The 26947-nt window shown below is 45.4% G+C and overlaps 1 protein-coding gene and 1 long non-coding RNA gene across 2 annotated transcripts in view; one reads left to right on the top strand and one right to left on the bottom strand.

Annotated features, from left to right (window-relative positions):
* The window catches only part of mtr (5-methyltetrahydrofolate-homocysteine methyltransferase), an 84914-nt gene that overhangs the window by 27445 nt on the left and 30522 nt on the right, over positions 1–26947 (top strand). The window contains exons 15-19 of the mRNA XM_030098405.1: positions 13274–13459; positions 13527–13706; positions 24101–24217; positions 26522–26662; positions 26741–26830. Of these exons, the coding sequence (XP_029954265.1) occupies positions 13274–13459; positions 13527–13706; positions 24101–24217; positions 26522–26662; positions 26741–26830 (714 nt within the window). The remainder of the gene's footprint in view (positions 1–13273; positions 13460–13526; positions 13707–24100; positions 24218–26521; positions 26663–26740; positions 26831–26947) is intronic.
* Positions 7007–26896, bottom strand: LOC115393421 (uncharacterized). The gene is made up of 3 exons (XR_003931950.1): positions 26887–26896; positions 9835–9838; positions 7007–7142 (listed from the first exon to the last, which is right to left on the bottom strand). It is a non-coding gene; the product is annotated as an uncharacterized LOC115393421 (long non-coding RNA).

The following is a 26947-nucleotide window of genomic DNA, read 5'->3' as shown; positions in this document are numbered from 1 at the left end:
GCTCTGTTCGGAGGCTCCGGGTTTTGCCCGCTCACCGCGGCCGAGCCCACACGGTCCGATGGCCGGACTGCACGGCTTGAGAGAAACCCCACTGGTGGAACAGCTGTAGCTGCCGGCAAGGCTGCACTCCCCCCGGCAAGGGAGGCTGCTCTCCCCCGGGGCTTCTCTCTGCGGACCCTCCAGCCTGTGAACCGCCGAACAGAGCCGTGACGCTACGTTGCCGGTTGTGTTATCGGGTGATACCTCTAACCTCTATCGGAATGGGCGGAACACAGCAGGTGGGGTGGAGTGGGCTGCGTTGAGTGGGTGAAGCGCGAGCTCGTGGCCCACCCAGTGGGTTTGTGACATTTGAAATCCAGTCGACCTTATTCTGCATTTTCTGATTGGATTGTTGTTAATATGAATTTGATTGCAGAAATACTCAGAAATGAAATTTTGATATATTCTTTAGCATCAAAAAAATGCCATATGAACATGTGAATAGCATGATTTTGGTAACACTTGACTTGAAACACCCCTGTATAACATTATAAGTACATTATAGCACTGTATAACTACAGTTATATCCATCCATCCATCCATCCGTTTTCTACCGCTTATCCGGGGCCGGGTCGTGGGGGCAGCAGTCTCAGCAGGGATGCCCAAACTTCCCTGTCCCCAAACACTTCCTCCAGCTCCTCTGGGAGGATACCAAGGCGGTCCCAGGCCAGCCGAGAGACATAGGCCCAATTCCAATTCTATTTTTCATCCCTTCCCCTAGCCCAAGCCCTTAACCCTTCCCCTCGCCCTACCCCTTGAAACGGAGTGTCAAGGGGTAGGGCCTGAAATTCCCCCCTAAGAAATGGGACAACCCTTCGAGATCATCATACGTCATCAGTAGTCGCCCGTGACGTAGTAAACTGATGCCGGTATCGTTTACAAAAGAACTTACGATGCCGTCTCCAGCTGCACTGATCTCCCTCTCCTGGCAGTTGGATTGGTTTTTCTGCTTTTTCTGTGTGCTGCATAAAAATGTTAATAATTCATACAAATTAGAAAGAATGCATTTTATTATGCAATTGGCATTACTAGCAACAGTTTTAACTTTTTTTGCTCCAAAATTAATAAAATAGTATAAGCATGTGAAAGGATTAAGCTGTGTATGAACATCCACCATCAATATTGCACAACAACCAAAATGAACAATTTTTTCAAACCAGTAGTTCTGTAAAACAAAAAATGGACTCTTATATATTTAACTAACCATAACAATAATAAAATGTGCAAAAGGGTCCGACACACCATGTTTGGACAAGGATTCATTATTAGCATCTGGCAAAAAGGCTCAAAAAACGCTCAGTTGTGGCTTCACTCTCTTTGTGGCACTTCTGCTCCTTTGCACTTTCCTCTTTCAAAAAGTAAAACAGGTTGTTGCTCTTCTTCCTCTTCTTATTCTTCTTCCCTGTATAAAAAGTAAAGTGAAATATGAGTGAAAAGTTATGACACATAAGAGGGGTGCAGCTGTTATATGTGAATGAAAGCACAAGTAATCTGATGTTGTAATATGCTGCCAGGCTGGTTATTTTATTATATAATGTTTTCACAATTATCTGATTGATATGCAGCACTGCTGTGAAGGAATTTTTCGTTCACAACCCACACGTTTCATTCTTCATCAATCATATTATCCCAGCGGTGCTCGGTGACGTTAACGTTACAGTCCGTGATGCTGCATAATGCTCCGGTAATGTTTACTTTACTAGCGGAGCACAAATTGCATATTTTCGGGTGTCTTATACGCTCAAAGCAGAAAGCAGGCTGCGGTAATATCAATAGAACATGTCATGGTCGTGCAGAAATTAAAACAAGTTAATCGTTAACGTTACATGAGCAGATGCGCTTAACGCTAACGAGCTGTCACGTAACACTGCAGCGAGCAATGTTAAATAGCCTTTTTTTTTTTTTTTTTTTTTTTTTTCACAAAAAATACTCACATTTGTAGATTTCTTTGGCTGCCGCGGATGTTTTCTTCACCGTTTTGCCGGCATTTCCCAGCGCAATGTGGGAAATTTCACATAGCCCTCGTTTTCTAGTGTGCCCCTGGAAAATCTCCGTTTCAGGGCCAGACAGCCCTCGCCCTCCGCCCTCCCCCTCGGTCTGAAGGGGTGTGAAGTAGAATCGGGACGCCACTACCACTTCACGTGAACGCGCAAAACGTAGGGTTAGGGCCAAGGGCGAGGGCTGAGGGGAGAATTGGAATTCACCCATAGTCTCTCCAGCATGTCCTGGGTCTTCCCCGGGGTCTCCTCCCAGTGGGACATGCTCGGAACACCTCCCAAGGGAGGCGTCCAGGAGGCATCCTAACCAGATGCTGAGCCTCCTCAGCTGGTCCCTCTCGATGTGGAGGAGTAGTGGCTCTACTCCGAGCTCCTCCCTGGTGGCTGAGCTCCTCCCCCTGTCTCTAAGGGAGTCCAACCTCCCCACGGAGGAAGCTCATTTCGGCCGCTTGTATCTGGCCGCTTTCGGTCATGACCCAAAGCTCATGACCATAGAGGAGGGTGGGAACGTAGATTGACCAGTAAATCAAGAACTTCGCCTTTCGGCTCAGCTCCTTCTTCACCACGACGGACCGATACAACGACCGCATCACTGCAGCCGCTGCACCGATCTGCCTGTCAATCTCACCTCCATCCGTCCCCCACTCATGAACAAGACCCCAAGATACTGAAACTCCTCCACTTGGGCCAGAGTCTCTCCACCAACCTGGAGAGGGCAAGCCACCTTCTTCCGGTCAAGGATCATGGCCTCGGATTTGGAGGTGCTGATCCTCATCCCTTTCGCTTCACACTCGACTGCGAACCACCCCAGTACGTGATGGTCCAGGTTTCATGGAGCCAACAGGACAACATCATCTGCAAAAAGCAGAGATGAAATCCTGTGGTCCCCGAACCGGACCCCCTCCGATCCCTGGCTGCACCTAGAAATTCTTTCCATAAAGATTATAAACAGAACCGGTGACAAAGGGCAGCCCTGCTGGAGTCCAACATGCACCGGGAACAGGTCTGACTTACTGCCAGCAATGCGGACCAGACTCCTACTCCGGTCATACAGAGACCGGACGGCCCTGAACAAGGGGCCCCGGACTCCGTATTCCCGGAGCACCCCCCACAAGACACTATGAGGGACGCTGTCGAACGCCTTCTCCAAGTCCACAAAACACATGTGGACTGGTTGGGGGAACTCCCATGAACCCTTGAGCACCCTATGGAGGGTCTAGAGCTGATCCACTGTTCCACGACCAGGACGAAAACCGCATTGTTCCTCCTGAATCCGAGGTTCGGCTATCGGTCGATCCTCCTCTCCAGTACCCTAGAATAGATTTTCCCATGGAGGCTGAGGAGTGTGATCCCCCTATAGTTGGAGCACACCCTCCGGTCCCCCTTTTTAAACAGGGGGACCACCACCCCGGTCTGCCAGTCCAGAGGCACTGTCCCCGACCGCCACGCGATGTTGCAGAGACGTGTCAACCAAGACAGTCCCTGCACATCCAGAGACTTAAGGTACTCAGGGCGAATCTTGTCCACCCCCAGAGCCTTGAGACCGAGGACCTTACCGACCACCTCGGTGACTTCAGCTTGGGTGATGGACGAGTCCACCTCTGAGACCTCAGTCCACCTCTGAGACCTCAGCCTCTGCTTCCTCCACAGAAGTCATGGCGACGGGATTGAGGAGATCCTCGGAGTATTCCTTCCACCGTCCAACAATATCCCCAGTTGAGGTCAGCAGCTCCTCCTCCACTGTAAACAGTGTTTGCGGAGACCTGCTTTCCCCTCCTGAGGCGCCAGACGGTTTGCCAGAATTTCTTCGAGGCCGACCGATAGTCCTCCTCCATGGCCTCCTGAACTCCTCCCAGACCCGAGTTTTTGCCTCCACAACCACTCGGGCTGCAGTTTGCTTGGCCTGCCGGTACCTGTCAGCTGCTTCTGGAGTCCCATGAGCCAACAAGGCTCGATAGGACTCCTTCTTCAGCTTGACGGCAGCCCTTACTTCCTGTCTCCACCACCGGGTTCGGGGGTTGGCGCCACGACGGGCACCGGAGACCGTAGGACCACAGCTCCGGGCAGCTGCTTCGACAATGGAGGTGGAGAGCATGGTCCACTGGGACTCAATGTCCCCAGCCTCCCTCGGGACATGAGAGAAGCTCTCCCGGAGGTGGGAGTTGAAAACCCTGCTGACAGAGGGTTCCACCAGACCTTCCCAGCAGACCCTCACAACACGTTTGGGTCTGCCAAGTCTGTCCGGGTTCCTCCTCCGCCAGCGAATCCAACTCACCACCAGGTGGAAATCGGTTGACAGCTCTGCTCCTCTCTTCACCCGAGTGTCCCGAGTGTCCAAAACACAAGGTCAGAGGTCAGATGACACGACAGTAAAGTCGATCATCGACCTCCGACCTTATGGACCCCCCTGTGCTCGAACATGGTGTTTGTTATGGACAAACTGTGGCTAGAACAGAAGTCCAATAACAGAACACCACTCGGTTCAGATCAGGGAGGCCGTGTGATCCAATCACCCCCCTCCAGGTCTCACTGTTCATTCAAAAAAAATAAAAAATTAAAAATTCAAAAGATTTATTGTCATATGCACAGTAAGAAACATGTTTCCCTGGGCAATGAAATTCTTACTTTGCTGCCCACAATGGATGCCGAAAGCCAAAAGTAGATCAGTAAAATGATCTTTCGAGATGAAAGATAAATAAATAAATAAAAATAAAATAAAATAAAATATCTGTATAATAGACAGAAACACTATAAGTATGGGCTAAATGCTATGTACATAAATACAGTACTATAAAAATGCATGCAGTGTGTGAAGACGATTAATATGAGGTGCAACCGATTCACGTAAATAGTAGCACAGAATTATTCATGCGTGCAGATTGTAGGTCAGTGCCCATGGGGGGGCTATTGTTCAGTGGTTCAGGAGTCTGATGGCCGTTGCGGAAAAAAGAGTTCCTAAATCTTGTGGTTCTGCATTTCACACTCCTGTACCTCCGACCAGAAGGTAGGAGTGTGAATAGTCCATGCTGGGGGTGAGTGGGATCCCTAATGATAGAGGCAGCTCTCCTGTGGACTCTGCGATGATAGATGCTCTGCAGAGAGGGTTGAGGAGTCCTGGTGATCTTTGTAGCGGTCTTTACCACTCTCTGCAGGCGTTTGCGGTCCTTCACAGTGCTGCTTCCGTACCACACAGTGATGCAGTTATTCAGGATGGAATCAGTGATGCAGCTGTAGAAGTTGCTGAGGATTTTGGCTGACATACCAAATTTCCTCAGTTTCCTCAAGAAATACAGCCACTGTTGCTGCCCACGTGGGCGTTGAAGTCCCCCAGTAGAACAATGGACCGTCCTCAGTGTTGTGGATGAGCTGATGAACCTCATCTCAGTGATCCACTTCCAGACAGGAGCAGGTGGAGGAACCTGGAGCTTTGCTCTTCTGGTCTTCAGGAATTTCTCCATCCTGGTGGAGTCTGTTGATGGAGCCACGTCAGAATTCTTCCTCCTGCAGAACCACAGAAACATCTGTTACATAAACGGAGAGTTCCCCCCCATCATACTGAGGGGTGTTGGTGATGCCAAAGGGAGGTTTACTGAGGTCTATATTGACAACCTGGGATGCGATGAGGCCTGGTCCTGCTCAGATCCACCAGCTGAGTTTCTGCTGGGTGGAGGTGCAGACTCAGACCTGCAGCATCCAGCCTTTATGACACCAGACTGACAACCTGCTGGAAGGAAGAAGCTTTATCTCAATAACCAGAAACACAAACATGTCCACAGTGAATTTTTACCATAACGTCACAATTTATGAATCACAAGAAGCCTCTCTGGTGTCATTCAAAGTAAAGAACCAGGTCTGATACCTTGGATTAGGCATCAGATTATGCCTCTTACATTTATATCTTGTTTGTTGTCACAGCCAACCCTGCAGATGTCCCAAAGTCTCTGAGGACAAAAAAAAAAAAAAAAAGAATCACACTCTACCAACTCAATATTTGTAATAATTCATACCTACATTAATTGAAGCATGGAAAAACAAACCTCCCTTCATCCACATCTGGCTACAGATCAAATCTGGACCAGGTTCTGGTTCCTCAGTGGTCCCTTGATTGAAACAGTTCATAGTTTTAGTCTGAATGCACAACATTCACCAATATAACGAGTAGAAGACATTTACACACTGAGACTGAACTTTATAGTCAATATTAACATTCACCTCTCATTTTATACATTAAAGTTAAATTAAACAGCTTTAAACGTAAACTTTTCCTTCAGCTGAGCAGATTTACTTTTGATTTTTTATTTTTTTTCTTTTGGTATCTTTCACTGTCAATGCTTGTATTATATCATTACTGCTCCTTTTCTTTGTTCTTATTTATTCTTACTGTGAAATGTTGCACTGTCTTGATATGTTTTTATATAAATGGGACTACGGAGGGAAATTAGCATCAAACTACAATCCGGCATGTTGACATGTTTCAGCATGTTCATTAATGTGCACTGTCCCATTCAAATAAACAAATAAAAAGTAAATCAAATTAAAAAGAAATTACTCTGAAACAGATTAAACTGGACCAAGACACCGGATTCACACAAAACGATCAATATCTCATGTTTAACCACAGCGGAGAGTCGCAGCCTGCTGCAGCCGTCATGCAGCAGCTGAGCGCCGGGTCGCCTCGTTAAGCCGTCCGGTCCCCAGATGTCCAAAATCATTGGAAAAAAAATTCAAATAAGCTTGATGTGTACAGACTGACCCCATATCAACATTCTAAACAGCTATATTCTCGCCTAAAATACCGTTAAAACTACGTTCTGTTAAACAATAACGCTAATATTTCAGAGTTTTTTTTTTTACTCACCGCTGTGTGTTTACTCCTCCGGCATGTCTTGCGAAACGCATTCTGGGTAATTTTGCTTCTCAAGTCTGCACAAGTCTGGCCCGATGCAGACTCGGTAAAGTGGGCGGAGTTAGTCACATCCGGGTATTTTATGCGGACTTGGTGAGATGCGAACTTTGAATTGGAACAGTACTTGGTCTCTGACTGATGACGTTTCACGAGTCCGTGAGTTCACAAGTACAGAGAAGTACACGTATTGAGAAACGGCCCTAGTCTCTGTGTCTGAGGATCGGGTCGCCGGGCACCCTGCCGTCGGCTGCCACCCAATCCACACTGCACCCGGCCCCTCCGGTTCCCTCGGTGGGTGGTGAGCCCACCGGAGGTCAGGCCCACGTCGTCCCTTCGGGCTGAGCCCGGCCGGGCCCCTTGAGCAAAGGCCCGGCCACCAGGCGCTCGCTTATAAGCCCCAACCCCAGGCCTGGCTCCAAGGTGGGGCCCCGGCTGCGCCATACCGGGAGACGTCACGACCTTTGTTGTCTCTCTTCTCATAAGGGCTTTTGAACTGCTCTCAGTCTGGCCCGTCACCCAGGACCTGTTTGCCGTGGGAGACCCTGCAAAGGGGCATAAAGCCCCCCGGCAACATAGCTCCTGGGATCATGCGGGCTCTCAAACTCCCCACCACGATAAGGTGGCAGTTCTAGAGGGAGAGGCAGTTATAAACACTCATAAATGATCACAATGCTTTATAACATCAGGCCCTAACCCTAACCCTATGCTGTATAGTGGGTTATAAAGCATTATGATCATTTATGAGTGTTTATAACTACTTATTCCACTGCGCAATATGACGTTGAAACAACGTATATTTAACGTCATTTTTTACCTCCAAATCAGGTCTGCTGTAGGTGCAGAATGAAAGTTTTTATTACGTCTTTTTTGGACGTCATATGGAAGTCCGAATCTGATGTCGTGCCAACCTCCAATGCAGAGTTGGTTTTAGTTAAACTGAGCAGTACAACAGCAAAAGTGCAGACAATTATAAATTAAATTGACCACCCTCTAACCACTGGGCTTGCAGTCTGAGGTTCAGGCATATTCTTTCAGTCATTTCAGCATTTCATTACAGTTGGGTGACACACAGGTTTTGAACTTACAACTTACTGTTTATCGACGCTTAGCCTTACCTGTTGAGCTATTAGTTTACTGTGTGTTTCATCTGTAAATGGGAGGGTGACCACTAGTTTGCAGAAAAAGTACTTATCTTGAAGTACAGTGCAATACACACGAAACAAAGTGGTGGTTTTAAAAATGTTTGTTTTGTGTTTCACCAAAGTTCACAATTTGATGAAATTTCGTACTAAATTTAACCGCTTGGGCGGCTCTTTTATTAGACATAAAATTATAATTATAAAACTGTGTGAATCGTTGCATTGCAGCCGGTAGCAGCTCCTGGATTTGCACAGTTATAATTATAATGAAAGGCGACTGGATTGCTCAAACGCCGCCTGGTCACATGATCTGGTCACATGACCAGACAGCTGCTCGCGCTGTGCGCTCGGAGCTAAGCTACTCGGTTCAAACAAGACGTCAAACATGAAGCTCCAGGTCCATTCTCCACCTCTAACCTGTCAGTCACCATAATCACACAGTTTGTCCTCCAGTCCTGCCTGCTACGTGAGGAGAAGTGGCGCAGCCGGCACGAAAAAAACTGTGCAAATCGTCGCGCTGCAGCCGCATCGCGATTTTAAAAAAAGAGGCTTTTGGCCGAGTTGGTAAGCAGCTTACAGTCACGTCGGCACCGACCAACTCGGTCACTTGAGAGCCCCCCCCCCCGCGCGGGGCCGACTTGGCTTGATGCCGACTTGACTGTATCCCGGGGGCGGTGCCGAGTTGGCCAGGGCCGACTTGGATTGGTGCCGACCTGACTGTCATCCAATAGAGGCATCCCTCATCAGGGAAAGGATCTCCACCGTGGCAGGTGACACAAATCTACATGATCATCAGTTCTTCCCTCGGTTCTGCAAACACAGAACAAAAGCAAACCGCAGTGCCCCATGTGGCCACAGAAGTACAGGATGTGACGTTAACTTTTTTATGGGAAGCAAAAAATATATCAGCCAAAAAAAAAAAAAAAATCAAGAATATAAAGAAAAAAATGTCAAGGCAGGGTCTATTTTTTTGTTTTTCTATTTTTAATGTCTCCCACAGCTCCACCCCACCACAGATTTAATAGTGTGTGTATAGTACCATGAATGTGCAACAAATAGGAAGTAACCTGTCAAAGTGGAGTTTCTGCATGACAGCTATCAGTGGTGTCTGGAATAAAGCCCGTCTTCATACATACTGCTACTTCAAGCTCTTTTGAAGTGACGATTGCACTATATGCAGAGAAGACCTTTGACCGGGTGGTGCGGAATTCTTATCTTGGATAAATTTACTTTATGCTATGACCTCCTTTGAAACTTGTCCAACCCAGCTGTATCTCAGCTCATAGTCCTTGATTCCTTTGACAAATGTGGATCAAGAGTCAAATTTGTCCTGTCAACTCCCAGGCCAAAACATTTACAATCAGAAAAAAACAAAACTTTTATTCCCAAAAGACAATTCAGTGGGCAAGAGTGGCATATTAAAAAGGAGAAAATAGATCACATTGAAAACAATATAATACAATAAAAACGACAAGTAAATGCAGTCAGTGAGAAACATATTGCACCAGGATGAAGTTTAATAAGTTACCAATGCATAATTATTGCACATGAATAATAATGCACAAGGCTGAGGGCTATTGTGACCCCTTTGATTTCAGGAGAATGGCATTGGAGACAAAGTTGTTCTCCTTCTCTGGGTCTTACAGGCCGGACAGTGGAGCCTGCGACTGGATGGCAGCCTCACAATTGGAGGAAACAGAACGTGTATCGTCTCTGAGCAGTACGACAGGCCACATGCCTGCTGCTCTTACACAGTGCTCACATGGCAAGCAGGCCGTCCAGTGAGCTTGGCGCACAAATTCACTATGTTGTGCAGGCAGTTTCTGTCCCTTAGGGTGATGGAGTGGTACTAGCAGCATATGGAAAGAGATAAAACACTTTTAATGAATGTGTGGTAGAATGTAGAATGTGTGTGTCCTTTTGCTTTTAGACCTGTCTGCTGCCTTTGATACTGTGGATCACAGCATCCTCCTGTCCCGCCTGAAGACACATGCAGGCATCAAGGGTACAGCACTCAATTGGTTTCGATCTTATCTCTCTGATCGAAGCTTCTCTGTAAATATGGGACAATGATCATCTTCTGTCTCCCCTGAATTATGGCGTTCCCCAGGGTCAATACTAGCACCTGTCCTGTTCGCTCTGTATATGCTCCCTTTGGGTTCTATTTTTAAAAAGCATAAAGTCTGCTTTTACTGTTTTGCAGACAACATCCAGGTTTATTTACCTGTCACAGCCTGTGATTGTCAGTCTGTAGTAAAAACACTGCAGGACTGTCTCAGTGACGTCCAGACATGGATGAGAGCAAATTTTCTGAACCTAAATAAGGATAAAACTGAGATTTTGGTGTTCGGTCCAAATAACCCCCTGCAAGGACATGACAGTGTTATTGGTTCTCTGTCCTCCCTCTGCCGTCCGTTTGTGAGAAACTTGGGAGTGATGGTTGACCCTTTATTTAAATTTGACAAACACATTAGTTATGTCATCAAGACCAGCTTTTTCCATTTTAGGACTCTGGCCAAAATTAAATCTTATCTTCCTCTGGCAGATTTTGAAAGAGTGATCCATGCATTTGTAACTTCACGTTTGGATTACTGCAATGCTTTGTATGTTGGGCTGGACCAGGGCTGGACCAGGGCTGGACCAGGGCTGGACCAGGGCTGGACCAGGGCGCCCTGCAGCGCCTGCAGAGCGGACAAAATGCTGCAGCCCGGCTCCTGACTAAAACAAAGAAGCGGGAGCACATCACCCCTGTGCTGCGCACCTTACACTGGCTGCCCATCCGCTTTCGAGGGGAATTTAAAATCTTACTGATCACTTTTAAGTGTTTGCACTCTTTGGGCCCTTCCTGCTTGAGTGACATGCTGCAGCCTACATGCCAACCAGAGACTTGATGTCAGCTGACCAGCTCCAGTTGGTTGTCCCCAAAGCCAGGCTGAAAACCAGAGGTGACAGAGCCTTCTCTGTAGCTGCGCCCACCCTCTGGAACAGCCCCCCCTGGATGTCAGGTCCTCTCAGTCTATAGGACGGTTCAAGTCCAGACTGAAAACGCACCTTTTTTCGCAGGCTTTTCAACACTAGCTAAACAGGACTATATCTTGATGTCTTCTTTGTCTTATTTGGGTTTATAAATTTGTTTAGGTGGGCTTTTTTCATTTCCATTTATCTATTCTATCTTTATCTATCTGTTTCTTTTATTTTTGTATTTCTGTAAAGCACTTCGGCTAACGGACGTTGTTTTTTTAAATGTTCTATATAAATAAAATTGAATTGAATTGAATGTCTGTAAAATGTCCTTGCTGACAGAAAAGGAGTTCAGTTTCCTGAGCAGGTATATCCGCTGATGGCACTTTTTCAGGACCACCTCTGTGTTGGAGGAGGTGGTTGTCGAGGGTGGTACCCAGGTGTTTGTAACTCTCCAGTTTCTGGAGGTCACCAGCTTCTCCTTGGTTTTGCTGACATTCTGCTCCAAGCAGGAAGAATGGCACCACTCTACAAACTGCTGCTGGGCGGGACCATGGTGAAGGGAGGAGCCAGTCAGGAGTGACTGTGCAGACTTCACCAGGATAGACCAGGATAGAAAAGATACAGCAACCTTGGCAATAGATTCATCTTAGCCATCTTGAATAATAATAACCACTTTGTTATATATGTTTGTTATATTTGTTTGGTTGGTCATAGTTTATTTTTGTCTATATGTTGGGTGATGATGCTTCCCGGGTATTTCATTGATTTAGTCTCCCAGTTCCATTTGTGTTTTGTTTAAATTAGAGCTGGGCAACGATTACATTTTTTAATCGCGATTAATCGCACCCCAATCCTGGAGTTAATCGCGATTAAAATGGCTCATTTGAAGGCTGCGGATTCCATTCAAAATGTGTGTGTGTTACATAAATAATTTTACAATTCATCAAATATGATTTATAATAGCTTAAAATACCGAATCTTTACCAAGATTGCCCCCAACACACACACACACACACACACACACACACACACACACACACACACACACACACACACACACACACACACACACACACACACACACCACCAATAACAGAGCAGATGAAAAATAGAAGTTTCTTATGAGCGCGCACTTCCTCAAACTTCATCCTATCTCCAAGACAGCCTAAACTCAGTCACGCCGCATGGTGCCTCATACTGACCTTTATTAAACCAGATTGTGTGTTGAAGGGAAATGTACTTTATTTTGCGTGTTTTCAGAAAAACGCCCGGCTGGCCGAAATGCTGCACCGACAAAACTCGCGATTTAAGTTTCACTTTCATTGTCTTCATATTTGCGCTCCTTATTTCAGTTTGTGCCTCATACCAGCATTTTCCTGGTCATTTTTCTGATAATTCGGCCGAGTTCAATATGGCAAATAATGAGGAATGGACCGTGTTTCACCGCTAAAAGTGTGTGTGTTTTTTTGACGCTCAGCTGGAGCACGGTGGGGCACAGGACAGATTAGATTTACGGCAACATTTGTTTTTTCGCGCGATAAGACTCTCGCGATAATGCAGCACGTTATCGCCGTTAACGGCCCAGCTATAGTTTAAATATATGACTCAAGGTATGATTAATGGGGAAGCCCTGTGCTTTTTGTGAAGTTTAGAATATAAATTGACATCTGACCATAGTCTGCCAAAGTTCTCAATATTTTAGAGTGTGGGTCCTGGAGGTAGGTTATAATAATAATTTGTTTTGCTATATTAATCCCGATCTTTATTTTGACTAATAGCATGAGCCAGAGGTTCTATGAATAATGGAAGAGTGAGGGGCTGGGGCAGCAACCTTGATGAGTGCCTTTACATAACCTAAATCTATCAGATGACTATTGAGCTTAATTCTAACTGAGGGTAAACTGTACAGGGATTGTATGCATTTGACAAGTGGATCATTTACCGTTTTACCCCTTTATACAGAAAAATAAATAAATAAACAAATTAATAAAAACAAAAACAAATAAAAAAACAGCTGACCCTGCCAAATGCCTTCTCTGCAATCCAGGTATTCTTAATAATAATTTACTTGAAACTCTACAGGGACTCAGCATTGTTTCATGACTAAATGCCATTAAGAAAACATGCTAACATTCCAGAAGGAGCACTTGGTGCTAACCAGTACGTCCATATTTGTGAGTGTACAGCTTGGTTTTTCTCTTCCTTCAGCTGATCCTTTTTCTCTGCAGGTTCCTCTTTGTATTGATTCTTCAAACTTCTCGGTGATTGAGGCTGGTCTGAAATGTTGTCAGGGGAAGTGTATCGTCAACAGCATCAGTCTGAAGGAAGGAGAGCAGGAGTTTCTGCTCCGAGCTGCCACTGTGAAGCGCTTTGGAGCTGCTGTGGTCGTCATGGCCTTCGATGAGGAGGGTCAGGTCAGTAAACAAGCATGAACAAACTGATTCATTCAGCATATGCTCACAACTCTTCTGTCCTCGCCAGGCCACAGATATTGAGCGTAAGGTGGACATCTGCACCCGAGCCTACAGTCTGCTTCGCAGCAAACTGGGATTTGACCCCAATGACATCATCTTTGACCCCAACATCCTCACCATCGGTACAGGCATGGAGGAGCACAATGACTATGCTGTCAACTTCATAAGAGCCACCAAACTTATCAAGGTAATGAAACTTTACTCCATCTGATACAACAGGGAAATCTGTTGAACAGGAATCCTCTGACCTCATTTGAATCTTTTTTCTGATCTAATCAGACTGGCATTGGATCTTCCTGCTGGGTCCAATGCTAATATTGGGCCATACTTTTGAGAAAGTCACTCTAATTGGCATCCTTCCTGTAATATTCAGCAAATCTGCTTCATTCAAACTGCAACTGAAATCAGAGAACCATGCCAGCATGACAAATAACAAATAAGTCTTAATACAGTAAGATGAATAAGTCTGCGTGAGTGTACCAGAAAGAGCCAGAATAACAGGCTGATTGTGACAGAGTCCCCTGTTGGTTCTGTAAGCACAGCTTCATTCCGGTACACACTACAGGATAGTCGGGCCGAATTTTGCCCCGATCTTCTCCTCCCAATCGAAGCCGACAAACATCGATTGTCGAAATGAGATCGGTTCCGATGTTCTCGTGGCCTGCGGCGTGTTCAGAGGGATTTTTTTTTCTTCCGGTCGGAGCTGCTCTGGAGGTGTTGGAAGGGGAGATCGTAGACAATGAACATGTTTAATATTCTGATTGCAAATCTTGTGTGTGGTGAGCTCCAGTAAAATGTATTTGTAAAGCGCTTTTCACAGATCAGCCATCACAAAGTGCTTCACAGTGGCAGAGAGTCATATAAAGATCAAGATATAAGGATTAAAGTTCTCATAAACAGAGCAGGATACATAATGAATAAGATAAGAGATTGTATAAACATTTCTCAGTACATAAGGTCAGAGAGATAACATGTATAGAGTCTAAATGATATATCATCTCTCTGATCTTACAGTCAGTATTATAGACTGTTCCTCCCTCGGTATGATGAAAATGACGACAGCACAACTGTTCCTTCTTTACTGCTCAGGGTTTATTCACTTCCAACACCCAAACCCCAAACATGAGAACTGTGGACATACATACTTATCAATAAACACAAACTTATACAGTAAAAAAATATAATCATTGCACAAAACCATTATTATAATAATGAATATCTTTAAACCTTCAAAGATATGACACTATAACCCTTGTACACACTGAAAACGCTGTCCTGAAAACTATTATTTGTACAGAGTAAACTCTGCCTGTCTTTAAACCTTTGACTTGTCTATTCACAGCATATGATCCCAGGTTTTTCAACTGCAATCACACAAACCATATTTCCAACCTCATGAACATGCACATGAAACCGACATTAGTACAGAAACGTTCACCCAAGCCTGCACATGAGATCGCAGCCACACCAGCACCAGTCCCGGCGCCAGCCCAGTGTACACGAGGGGGCGGACGGGGGGCCGGCTGAAAACTGCGGGGCGAGACGCATAGGTGGAGAAAACGTAACGGAGCAACACAAAAACAGAAGCCACAGATCAGCAGCGCTGATCCAACGTGTCCAACAACGTATGATCATTAACCACATAGCTAAAAAGCACAAATGGTAACAAAACAAATGATAAAATAAGCAGCTCTCACCTTTAGCACAGCTGGAGTCTCCTTTTTTTTTTCATTTTGAATAGCACAACACTTCATATTGATTTGACCAAGTCAGCGGAGTTTGCTGTTGTTTTTTAAGCACATAATATACTGAAAACTTTTTTTTTTTTTAAATGAAATACTGTACTTTGACTGAGGGGGCGGGGGAGTCTGCGTGTGGGGGCGACGCCCCCCCCCTTGACGCCGGGTTCGACCAGCACCCCAGCTGCAAAGCGCACCACACTATCACTATAATAATCAAGACAAATAACAAGCAAACTGAAATATACGAACCTCATTGGCTGCATCACAGTATAAAGGAGGTAAACCGTGTGTTTCTGCTCTTTTTACAGACTTTTAGAGCTTATTTTCTAATCTTCTCGCTTCTATCAGCACCCCTTAATGCGGTCCTTCCTGGAACTTCTGCAGACAGTTAGTTCCTCTGTAATGAGCTTTCTCTCACTGGAAGTAGGAACCGAAATTTAATCAAATACAAACATCACCAATGAACTGCAAATGCGATGCAGTTACATAAACAGTACACAATATATAATACAGCCAAGACAACGCTGTGCCAGTCTGAACTAAAATGCTTTTTGGAACTGATGTTTTTGGAAAGCTCCATTCATCCACTGTGTCCAGAGAGCAGGTCTAGAGGAAGTTGGTTCCAGAGGCGAGGCGCAGTAGATTTGAACCAGCGGTCACCCCTAGTTTTAGAACGAGTCTGAGGGACTCTCAGCAGCTTCTGCTCAGAGGACCTCAGGCTTCAGACTGAGATGTAGGGCTTCATCATGTCTGTGATGGGAGTTCCCCTACATGGGAGCCTGACCATAGGGGTCGAAAGTAAGGATAGACCGATACATCGACCGGCCGATATATCGGGCTGATAATTGAGGTTTTTACTTGTATTGGCATCGGCCGATACTGCACACACACTTTTAAAACACATGTGATTAAACTGTAACATGCATGTCATTACTTTGTAACACATAAAATGCATTTCATTACACTGTAACGCATGTAATTGCTGTAACGCGCACGCCATTACGCTGTAACATATGTAATTACAATTAAACGCATTTAATTATGCTGAAACACGCATGTAATTACACTATGTCATTACGCTGTAACACATGAGATGCATGTCATTATGCTCTAATACACATTAAATGTGTGTAAATATGCTGTAACACGCATGTAATGACACCTTAAAACTCATGTAATTACACTGTAACGCGCATATAATTATACTAACATGCATGTTATTTCTCAAACACGTAATTACCCTGTAACACATATAATTACACTAACATGCATGTAACTACATTGTAACACATATGTCATGAAGCTTTAACTCACGTATAAGTACAATGATAAGACATTTAATTATGCTGTAACACACATGAAATGCATGTCATTGCGCTGTAATGCATGCAATTGCTTAATGTGCACGTCATTGCGCTGTAACATCATGTAATTACAATTAATAAGGCATTCAATTACACTGTACCACGCATGTAATTACACTAACGCGCACGTCATTACGCTGTAACACGAATGTGGTTACACTATAATGTGCACATCATTACGCTGTAACATACATGTAATTACAATTAAAAACGCATGTAATTAAGCTGAAACATGTATGTAATTACAATTAAAAACACCTTTAATTATGCTGAAATACGCATATCATTACGCTGTAACACGCATGCAATTACACTATAACGTGCATGTCATCATGCGGTAACATAAATTAAATGTGTGTAAATATGCTGTAACACACATGCAATTACACCTTAAAACTCATGTAATTACACTGTAACGCGCATATAATTATACTAACATGCATGTTATCACTCAAACATGTAATTACACTAACACTCATAAAATTACAGTAACATGCATGTAACTACATTGTAACGCGCATGTCATCAAGCTGTAACACCCATATAAGTACAATTGATAAGACATTTAATTACGCTGTAACACACGTCATTACGCTGTAACACATGAAATACATGTCATTACGCTGTAACGCATGCAATTGCTTAACGTGCACGCAATTACGCTGTAACGCGCATGAATTGATTAACGCACACGTCATTACACTAACATGCATGCAATTGATTAACGCGCACATCATTACGCTGTAACACGCATGCAATTGATTAACACGCACGTCATTGCGCCGTAGCACGCATATCATTACGCTGTAACACACATGTAATTACACTAGCGTGCATGTCATTACGCTGTAACACATGAAATGCATGTCATTACGCTGTAACGCGCACGTCATTACGCTGTAACACCCATGTAATTACTATTAAAAATGCATGTAATTACGCTGAAACAGGAATATCATTACACTGTAATATGCATGTAATCATAATTAACGCATGTAATTACGCTGAAACACGCATATCATTATGCTGTAACATGCATGTAATTACACTATAACGTGCATGTCATTAAAGCGATACTTCAACATTTTGGCAAATTGGCCCATTTAGGGCAATTCCCTAGTCATTTAGAACAGCATACTTACTTTTTTTGTGAGGGCGAGCTGTTGTTTATTCAGCGGTGGGTCTGAGGAGAGCTTCACGGCGGACATAATGGAAGTGGACGGTACAGTTGCTTCCCTCGTCAAACTCATCAAATACACAATCCAACAACCCCAAAACACTTTGGTGGACACGTTATAATCCACACATTCACTACGCTGTGAAATATTGATGCAAAATTACGAGATTGAGTGGTTTTTGCGAAGATTGTTAAGACGGAACTACTTACTAAACATGGCGTCTGGGCGTAGTGATTTCAAAAGAAAAAGTAGTTCCCAGTATTTGCTTCAATGTCGTAACGCTACTATATTATTTGTAGGTGTTTCACAGCGTAGTGAAAGTGCGGATTATAACGTATCCATCCGAGTGTTTTGGGGTTGTTGGATTGTGTATTTGATGAGTTTGACGAGGGAAGCAACTGTACCATCCACTTCCATTATGTCCGCCGTGAGGCTCTCCTCAGACCCACCGCTGAATAAACAACAGATCGCCCTCACAAAAAAAGTAAGTATGCTGTTCTAAATGACTAGGGAATTGCCCTAAATGGGCCAATTTGCCAAAATGTTGAAGTATCGCTTTAAGCTGTAACACACATGTAATTGCTGTAACGCACATCATTACGCTGTAACACACATCAAATGTGTGTAAATATGCTGTAACACGCCTTTAACTACACTAACGTAATATGCAATAAATTAAAACCGCTAACTACAGCAATCAAACCAGGAGCTACAGCATTAAAACTACTAATTACACTATTACAACCACTAGCTACATCATTACAACGATTAACTACAGAAATAAAACCATTAACTACAGCAATGAAACCATTAATTACAACATTAAAACTGTTAACTCCAGCATTAAAACTATGAACTATAGCAATAACACCATGATCTACCACATTAAAACTACATACAACATAGACCGATACACCGGCCGGCCGATATTTGAGTTTTTTAGTTGAATTGGCCGAAAAGCGCATGGTATTCACGGATTTCTTTTTCATTTTAATGATGCCTGAATATTTGTTTTCTTTTATTTTATAGACATAATGGGCGTTATTTGAATAATTAAAAGTACCAAACCCTTTTTGTTCATTTTGAAGTTTTTTGCGTAAAGTTGAACAAATCTGTTATGATTTTTTACTGTTAAATAAATATTTATTTTAAGCTTGAAGCCAACAATATTTTTCATCGTGTCATTTTTTGATGTAAATTGAGGAAGCAAAAACGGTATCGGCCCCAAATATTGGCTCAAGAAAATCGGCAGTCCATAGTTGGCCATCGGCTAAGGGCATGGAATAAAAATCGGTATCAGCATTGGCCCTAAAAAAAAAACAAAAAAAACCATAAGGGTCTATCCCTAGTGGAAAGGTCAGCAGCAGGATTTTAAACTGGACACGGACCACAGCAGGGAGCCAGAGGAGAGACTTTAACACAGGTGTGATGTGGGGCCTCCTGGTGGAGCCGGTCAGCAGCCCGGCAGCTGAGTTTTGGACGTACTGAAGACGATCAGCTCTTTCTGGTTGAGGCAGTGAACAGGCTGTTGCAGTAGTCCAGCCACGGGGATATGAAACCATGGAGGATCATTTCAAGCTGGTTCTAAGACACCATGAGTCTGAACTGAGTGATGCTGCTCAGCTGGAAGAAACAGGTTCTAACCAGCTGCCTTGAGTGGTGGTCTAGAGACACGGCTTCATCAAAGACCACCCCAAGGTTCCTCAGTTTGTTTTTAGCTGAGAGGCTCAGATCACCACGGTGCTGCTTAATAGTGGGGATGGCACTGTCCAGGGCAATGGTAAGTCTTTTTCTGAATTTAGTTGGAGGCTGTTGTCACTGAACCACTGCTTAGTTAGTGACGAGCAGTTTATTAAGGAGTTGAGTTTGTGAGCTTCATAAGGCTTGAAGGAGCAGAACAGCTGCAGTTCGTCTGCAAATAGGTTGTCGGACACATCACTGAACTGGTGGATCAGCTGACCCAGAGGAAGCACAAACAGTAGGAACAAGAGGGGTCCCAGAACTGAGCCCTGAGGCACACCGCACTGCTGGTTGGTTGGCTGACACAGTGAGGCTCCTATCAGCCAAGTATGAGGAGAACCACTGGAGCTGATGTCGGCTCTTCCTATCATTGTGAAGCAGGAGCTATTTATAGCAACAGAGTGCAGAGGCGGTCTGCGATTTTTTCCAAAATGGCGACATTGACTGGAAAGCTAGAGCAGCGCGCAAACATTAAATTCTGCTTTTTGCTGGAAAACAGCAGCAGAAACACTCAGCTTGTTGCAGCAAGCCTACAAGGATGCTGCTCTGGGGAAGACTCAGGTCCATGAGTGGTCCGGGGGTCTGAGAAGGGCCAGATGTCGGCGCGTCAGGTCCGCTCAGCGTGAAAACAATGCTGAGCTGCTTCTCGGCTGTCCAGGGTCTCGTCCACAGCGAGTCTGTCCCTCCAGGTCAGACTGTAAACCAGGACTACTACAGGAAGTCCTCAGACGCTCCGTGAGGATGTGAGGAGGAAGTAGAGCGTCGTGGCGGAGTGGAGCCGGTTGATCCACCACCACAGAGCGCCAGCGGACACGGCGCTGCGCCTCACGCAGTTTCTGGAGAAGAATGAGATGAATCTCCTCTCCCATCCGCCTGATTCTCCAGATGAAGCCTCCAGTGACTTTTTCTTGTTCCCCAAGTTGAAGAAAGAGATGAAGGGACAGCGGTTTGCAGATGTGGAGGAGGTGACAGAAAAATCACAGCCGGCAAAAAATGGCACAATTACGCACGAGTCTGACGACGCATTGGTGAAGTGGGAGACACGGCTGGAGCGCTGCATTAATGCGGATGGAGATTATTTTGAAGGTGATGGTGATGTTTTATTTTGAAATGTCAGAAATAAAAAGTTACAGTCAAATTCCGGATTCTTTTGGGTCCACCCTTGTATATCGTTCAGCCCTAACCAGCACTGTCCGTCTCTCTGAGTCACCCCCGATGCACACTGGCTTCCGGCTGCGAAACGGACACCACAGCTAATCCGTAGTCATTAAGGTTGCTATGGATACACTACAACGTTCCATAAACCAGCAGCTATCGGCGCACCCTGACTGTGTTATGATTGCAGCAGGTGACTTTAATCATGCCAAACTGAAGTCAGTGCTGCCAAGATTCTTTAAGAATATGAACTTTCCAACGAGGGAAAGCAACATTCTGGACCAGGTCTTACACAAACATTCCTGATGCCTGATGAAGCGATCCCCCTGCCACATCTGGGACTGTCAGACCATCTCTCTCTCTCCCTGATTCCTGCTTATAAACCTAAGATCTGCAGTCAGAAACTGTCAACAAAACCAGTTTGTGTATGGACTGAAGAAGCCACCTCAGCCCTGCAGGACTGTTTTGAGACCACAGACTGGGGGATATTTGCAGAAGGGGCAGACCTGGAGAGTCACACATCTGCTGTGCTCTCCTACATCAACTTCTGCTCCGAGAGTGTCACATCAACAAGGACTGTTAAAGTGTCCCCAAACCAAAAACCGTGGTTTAACAGCGAGGTGCGCGCTCTGCTGAGAGCACGGGGGGCTGCCTTGACGTCAGGAGACCAGCAGGCTTATAAAGAGGCACGGCGATCCCTGCAGAAAGGCATCAAAACGGCCAAGCGCAAATACAAACAGCGCATTGAGAAGCACTTTGACAACAACAACATCCGGAACATGTGGCAAGGGTCAAGAGACTCACTGGCTGTAAGGATGGTCAGACAACATCAGTCTGAAAAGACAGCACTCTACCAGACACTCTGAACCGGTTCTTTGCCCGTTTTGACCAACACAACGGACAGGCCCCCCCTTGGCTGCTCTGCTCGAGAGGACCGACCCCCCCATCCAGCTGCAGCAGCATCAGGTCAGAGACACCCTGAGCAGAGTCAATGTGAGGAAATCACCGGGTCCAGACGGCATCCCAGGAAGAGTGCTAAAGTCCTGTTCTAAAGAGGGCAGAGGTTTTCACCACCATCTTTAACCTCTCGCTGCTACAGTCTGCAGCCCCCACCTGCCTTAAAACAGCCACCATCGTCCCTGTGCCTAAGAAGAGCACAGTGAGCTGCCTGAACGACGATCGCCCTGTTGCTCTGACCCCCATCATAACCAAATGCTTCGAAAGACTCATATCCTCCCACATTAAGGCTGCTATTCCTGCTGACCTCGATCCACATCAGTTTGCATACAGGGCAAACAGGTCAACAGAAGACGCCGTCATCACCTCTCTCCACACAGCCCTCACACACCTGGAAGGGAGTAACACTTACGTGAGAATGCTGTTTGTGGATTTCAGCTCCGCCTTCAATACAGTTCTTCCTCACAGACTGGTTATGAAGCTGAGCATCCTGGGGCTTGGCTCCTCACTGTGTTCCTGGATACTGGACTTCCTCAGTAACAGACCCCAGAATGTCAGGATCAGAAACCACATCTCCTCCACTCTCATCCTGAACACCGGCACTCCTCAGGGCTGTGTCCTCAGCCCACTTCTCTACTCCCTGTTCACACAGGACTGCTCTCCTGCTCACTCCAGCAACGCCATCGTTAAGTTTGCAGACGACACCACCATCATAGGACTGATCAGAGACAACGATGAATCAGCCTACAGGGAGGAAGTCCAGCATCTACGACGATGGTGTCGTCACAACAACCTGAGCCTCAACACTGGAAAGACCAAGGAGACGATAGTGGACTTTAGAAGAGCAAAGTGAACTGAGCACTCTGGCCTCTACATTGATGGGGAGGAGGTAGAGAATGGAGAGCTTTAAGTTTGTTGGGGTCCACATCTCTGAAGACTTCACATGGTCCACCCACATCTCACACCAGGTGGGGAAGGCCCAACAGAGACTGGACTTCCTCAGGAAGCTGCGTCAGGCACATCTCCCCGTGAAGCTGCTCACCAACTTCTGCCGCTCCACCATGGAGAGCCTCCTGACCTCCTGACCTCCTGACCTCCTGCTGCACGGTGGTTCAGCTGCTGCACTGCGGAGGACAGGAAGGACCTGCACCGGGTGGGAAAAGCAGCAGAACGGGTGACTGGGACCAAACTACCCCCCCTCAGTGATGTGCACACTGGCAGACTTCAGAGGAAAGCCAGGGGAATCACCAGAGACCCCTCACACCCAGGACACTCCCTTTTCTCCCCCCTCCCCTCGGGCAGACGCTACAGGACACTGAGAGCCAGAACCAACAGACTCAAAAACAGCTTTTACCCCAAGCTGTCAAAAGTCTGCCCCCCCCCCCCCCCAGTGATGACAATATCAGTTTAACGCGCAACAATCATGGTAGAGCAGGTCTCTAACCAAGTTGTCTCCTTTACTGTACACTGCTCTTATGATGTTTATGTATATTTATATATGTTAGGACTTGCTCTTATGTTGTATATATTTATTGGTTGTGTTATATGGTCTTTTCTTTTAATGTTGCTAGAGAGAGTACCAAACGGATTTTCATTGTTCTTTGTAACAGTGACAATAAAGATCTATTCTATTCTATTCTATTCTATTCTATTCTATTCTATTCTATTCTATTCTATTCTATTCTTAAAATCAATGCTGTGGTGCACACCGGCCACGGTCCGGCTCCGGTCCGGCTCCGGAGCCTCTGCGGAGCTCCGGTATCTTTCTGCAAGGATCCTATTTTTCCGCGTGCCGCAGCCCTACCACATCAATCCAGACAGAAGCAAGTCGGGTGCCGGAAGGAAACGCGATACGTGTTCCAAAATAAGTGACTTCAAAATAAAATCTGTGTCGTGTTTTTGCCTTAATATTCTATTTTTTTACTTCTTCTGGTAGAATACAGAACAAACAACATGATGGAGTCATTATACGCTTTAGAAGAATGAACAGTTTTGTACTTCGTCACTGCAGGAAAGTCAAACGACACCAAAATGGCTCAAAACAGCTCTGTGACCGGAGCAGCTCTGTGTTGCCAGATTGGGCGGGTTTCTGCCAAATCAAGCTTCTTCTTTGAACACGTCGGACGGGTTGATGAAATGATTATGTGTTTATGACGTCTTTGTTATTATAAAAATACGGTTTTGATGTGCATTTTCAACCGAGATGGCGATTTGGGCAGTTTGACTCCTGGAGATTTGGAAGACTGGGGGTGAAGGAGCAGATTCTCTGATGAAGAATCTTCTAGAGTGTGTTCTGCTCTGTAGTGACTTTTTTAGTCTCTGAATCGGTGAAGACTGGAAAAATGTGTAAAGCAGGTTTTAGCTTCTGGATCCTGCTTTATCTGTGTGTGTGTGTGTGTGTGTGTGTGTGTGTGTGTGTGTGTGTGTGTGTGTGTGTGTGTGTAGGAGACATTACCCAGAGCTCGGGTGAGTGGGGGTCTGTCCAACCTGTCCTTCTCCTTCAGGGGAATGGAGACCATCAGAGAGGCCATGCATGGTGCTTTTCTCTACCACGCTATCCAGGTAAATATGAACACGCTCTACTTTCTCTGTGCTCCACTTCTCCATATTTGTTTTCTTCAATGTTAACTCAAAGTATTCTCTCCACTGAATTGCTTTCAGAGAATCTTGTATTTCTGAAAGCAATTCACTTTAATTTACCTGTTTTTGTAATTTAATTTCCTCTGTTGTCATGAGATTTGTTCTCACATTTTAAAGCAAAGTATTTAAGTATTCAAATTAAATAGGAACAAAAAAAGATGGGTTGTTTTTTAGGGATGAGAATCGAGAACCGATTGTTTTGTAGAACCGGGGTTCCCAGAGACTCGATTCCAAGGCATTGTCTGTCTCCTTGACGGTTCTGTTTATCGGTTCCGGTGTGTGCGTCATGACGTGTCATGTGCAGCGCGTCAGGCTGGACTCACAGCGGCCACTCTGCGGTCCAGCTTCGGCGTCGCTACAGAGCCCGTCCGGCAGTCCGGAAACCTTCAGCAAGGATCCTGTTTTTCCGCAGTCCGGAGCCCTGCCGCGCCAATCTAAACTGAAGCAAGTCAGGTGCTGGAAGTAGATACGTGTTTGAAAATAAGTGTTCAAAATAAAATCTGTGTGTGTTTTTGCTTTAACATTTTTTTTTTTTTTTTTTACTCTTCTGGTGGAATATATAAAAAGCAACGCGAGCTAATCATTATATGCGTTAGAAGAATGAAAGATGTTGTACTGAGTCATTGTAGGAAAGTCAAATGATGCCTGAAATGCACAAAACAGCTCTATGACTGGAGTGGCTGTGTGTTGCCAGATTGGGCGGGTTTCTGCAAAATCAAGGTTCTTTTGAACACGTCGGACGGGTTGATGAAATGGTTACCGTATTTTACGCACTATAAGGCGCAAGTAAAAGCCTGTAATTTTCTCAAAATCCAACAGAGCGCCTTATAATTCAATGCGCCTTTTTTGCGGGAATTACGGTAATCACCCTGATCACATGAGCAAACAACCCCTGTTTGCTAAGCTGCTAAGCTAGCTAGTTTAAACAGAACGGAGCACGGCGAGCGGCTGCACAGCCGGCCGACGTGGGAAACGGCTGGACGCCGGGCGGCAGCCTGCACGCTGCGACTCCGAGAACGGCCGGCCCCGCCCGGCAGCCCGCCGCCGGGACGCCGGGAGCGGCCGGCCGGCTGCCTGAGCTGTCGGTGGGGGGCTTCACTCAGGAGACGGCAGCTGGCTGAACCCCGCTGACCGAGCGAGTTCGACCAGTCGCGGCCGCTCTGAGCTGCACATCCGTGAAGAGGAGCGATCCTCAGTCAGCCTGGCTCTGATATGTCGCTTTACTCACACATTTCAACCGAGAATGTCACCACCTAGACTGCTGATATGTATTTCTCTCATACTATGCGGCTTAAAATGTGGTGCGCCCTATGTATGAATTTTTTTTTCATAAAAACCATTCATTGACTGTGCGCCTATTAATCCAGTGAGCCTTATAGTGCCGAAAATACGGTATGTGCTTGTGACGTGTTTCTTACTATGCAAATATGGCTTTTACGGTTTTAACGTGCATTTTCTGCAGAGATAGAGGTTTGGGCTGCTTTTTATTGTTGGACGGTTTAACATTATGCGGGGTGCCTAGACTCTGGGCTTGAAAGAGCGACAAATCTGGCAACCTCCTTCGGTGGACATCAGAGGCCCCCAGAGGCGGTGTAAGTGACAGGGCTGCTGTAATTCCATACCGGAGCTGGACCAGACATGCACGGGCATCCAGTGTGAGCCCGGCGAAATTTGGTTTTGAGTTTTCCAACCTGGTGTCGAGGAAGAATCCAGAGTTTGGCTGAATTTCACACGAAAAGATGAAAACCAGGTCTACTTGCAACGCTTTTCGTCGTTGTATGGATATTTTTTTTTCTTCTGTTCAGGATTAAGATATTAAAGAGTTCATACAAATACCGGTTTGTATTATTTCATTTCTCACTCGATGAGAATCGATAAGGAATCGTATTGATAAGCAGTATCGATAATGGAATTGGAATCGCTAAATTCTTAGCAATTCACATTCCTAGCTATGATTTGGGCCATTTTGAATGTGATAAAGCTGTCTCTACAATGATTTTGCAATGATGTAATAACAGTAAAAATAATTGTCAAAAATAATTCACCAAGTGGTGATAACTTACTAATTTGACAATAAAATGTGTTTGTGTCTGTTATTTTATTTCTCTAGGCAAGTTGCTTTTGGCTTTAACTGGATTGCTCTGGTGTGTGTGTGTGTGTGTGTGTGTGTGTGTGTGTGTGTGTGTGTGTGTGTGTGTGTGTGTGTGTGTGTGTGTGTACTGTCAGGATGGGATGGATATGGGCATTGTGAACGCTGGCAGTCTGCCGGTATATGACGACATTGACAAGGAGCTCCTGTTACTGTGTGAAAACCTCATCTGGAACCGAGATGCAGAGGCCACCGAGAAGCTGCTGGCCTACGCACAGGTGCATGCTCTCACTCACACACACACACACACATTCTTGTAGGAGCTGGTCTAACACATGTTGGGCTCTTGTTGACAGAACAGTGTGAAAGGAGTGAAGAAGGTGGCCCAGGCAGACGAGTGGAGAAGTAGCAGTGTGGAGGACAGACTGGAGTACGCTCTCATCAAGGTAAGATCATGTGACCACATCAAAGTGTATCGCACCTGATCGGACAGAAGATAAACTGTTTTGAAGGAGCTTTTTATCAGATGAAATTTGGTATTGAGTCCTAAAGTTTGTCAGCTT

The sequence above is a fragment of the Salarias fasciatus genome, chromosome 8 (genome assembly GCF_902148845.1).
Source record: "Salarias fasciatus chromosome 8, fSalaFa1.1, whole genome shotgun sequence".
Lineage (NCBI taxonomy): Eukaryota > Metazoa > Chordata > Actinopteri > Blenniiformes > Blenniidae > Salarias > Salarias fasciatus.
The sequence above is the reverse complement of the archived record's forward strand: the minus strand, read 5'-3'. Positions and strand labels throughout refer to the sequence as shown.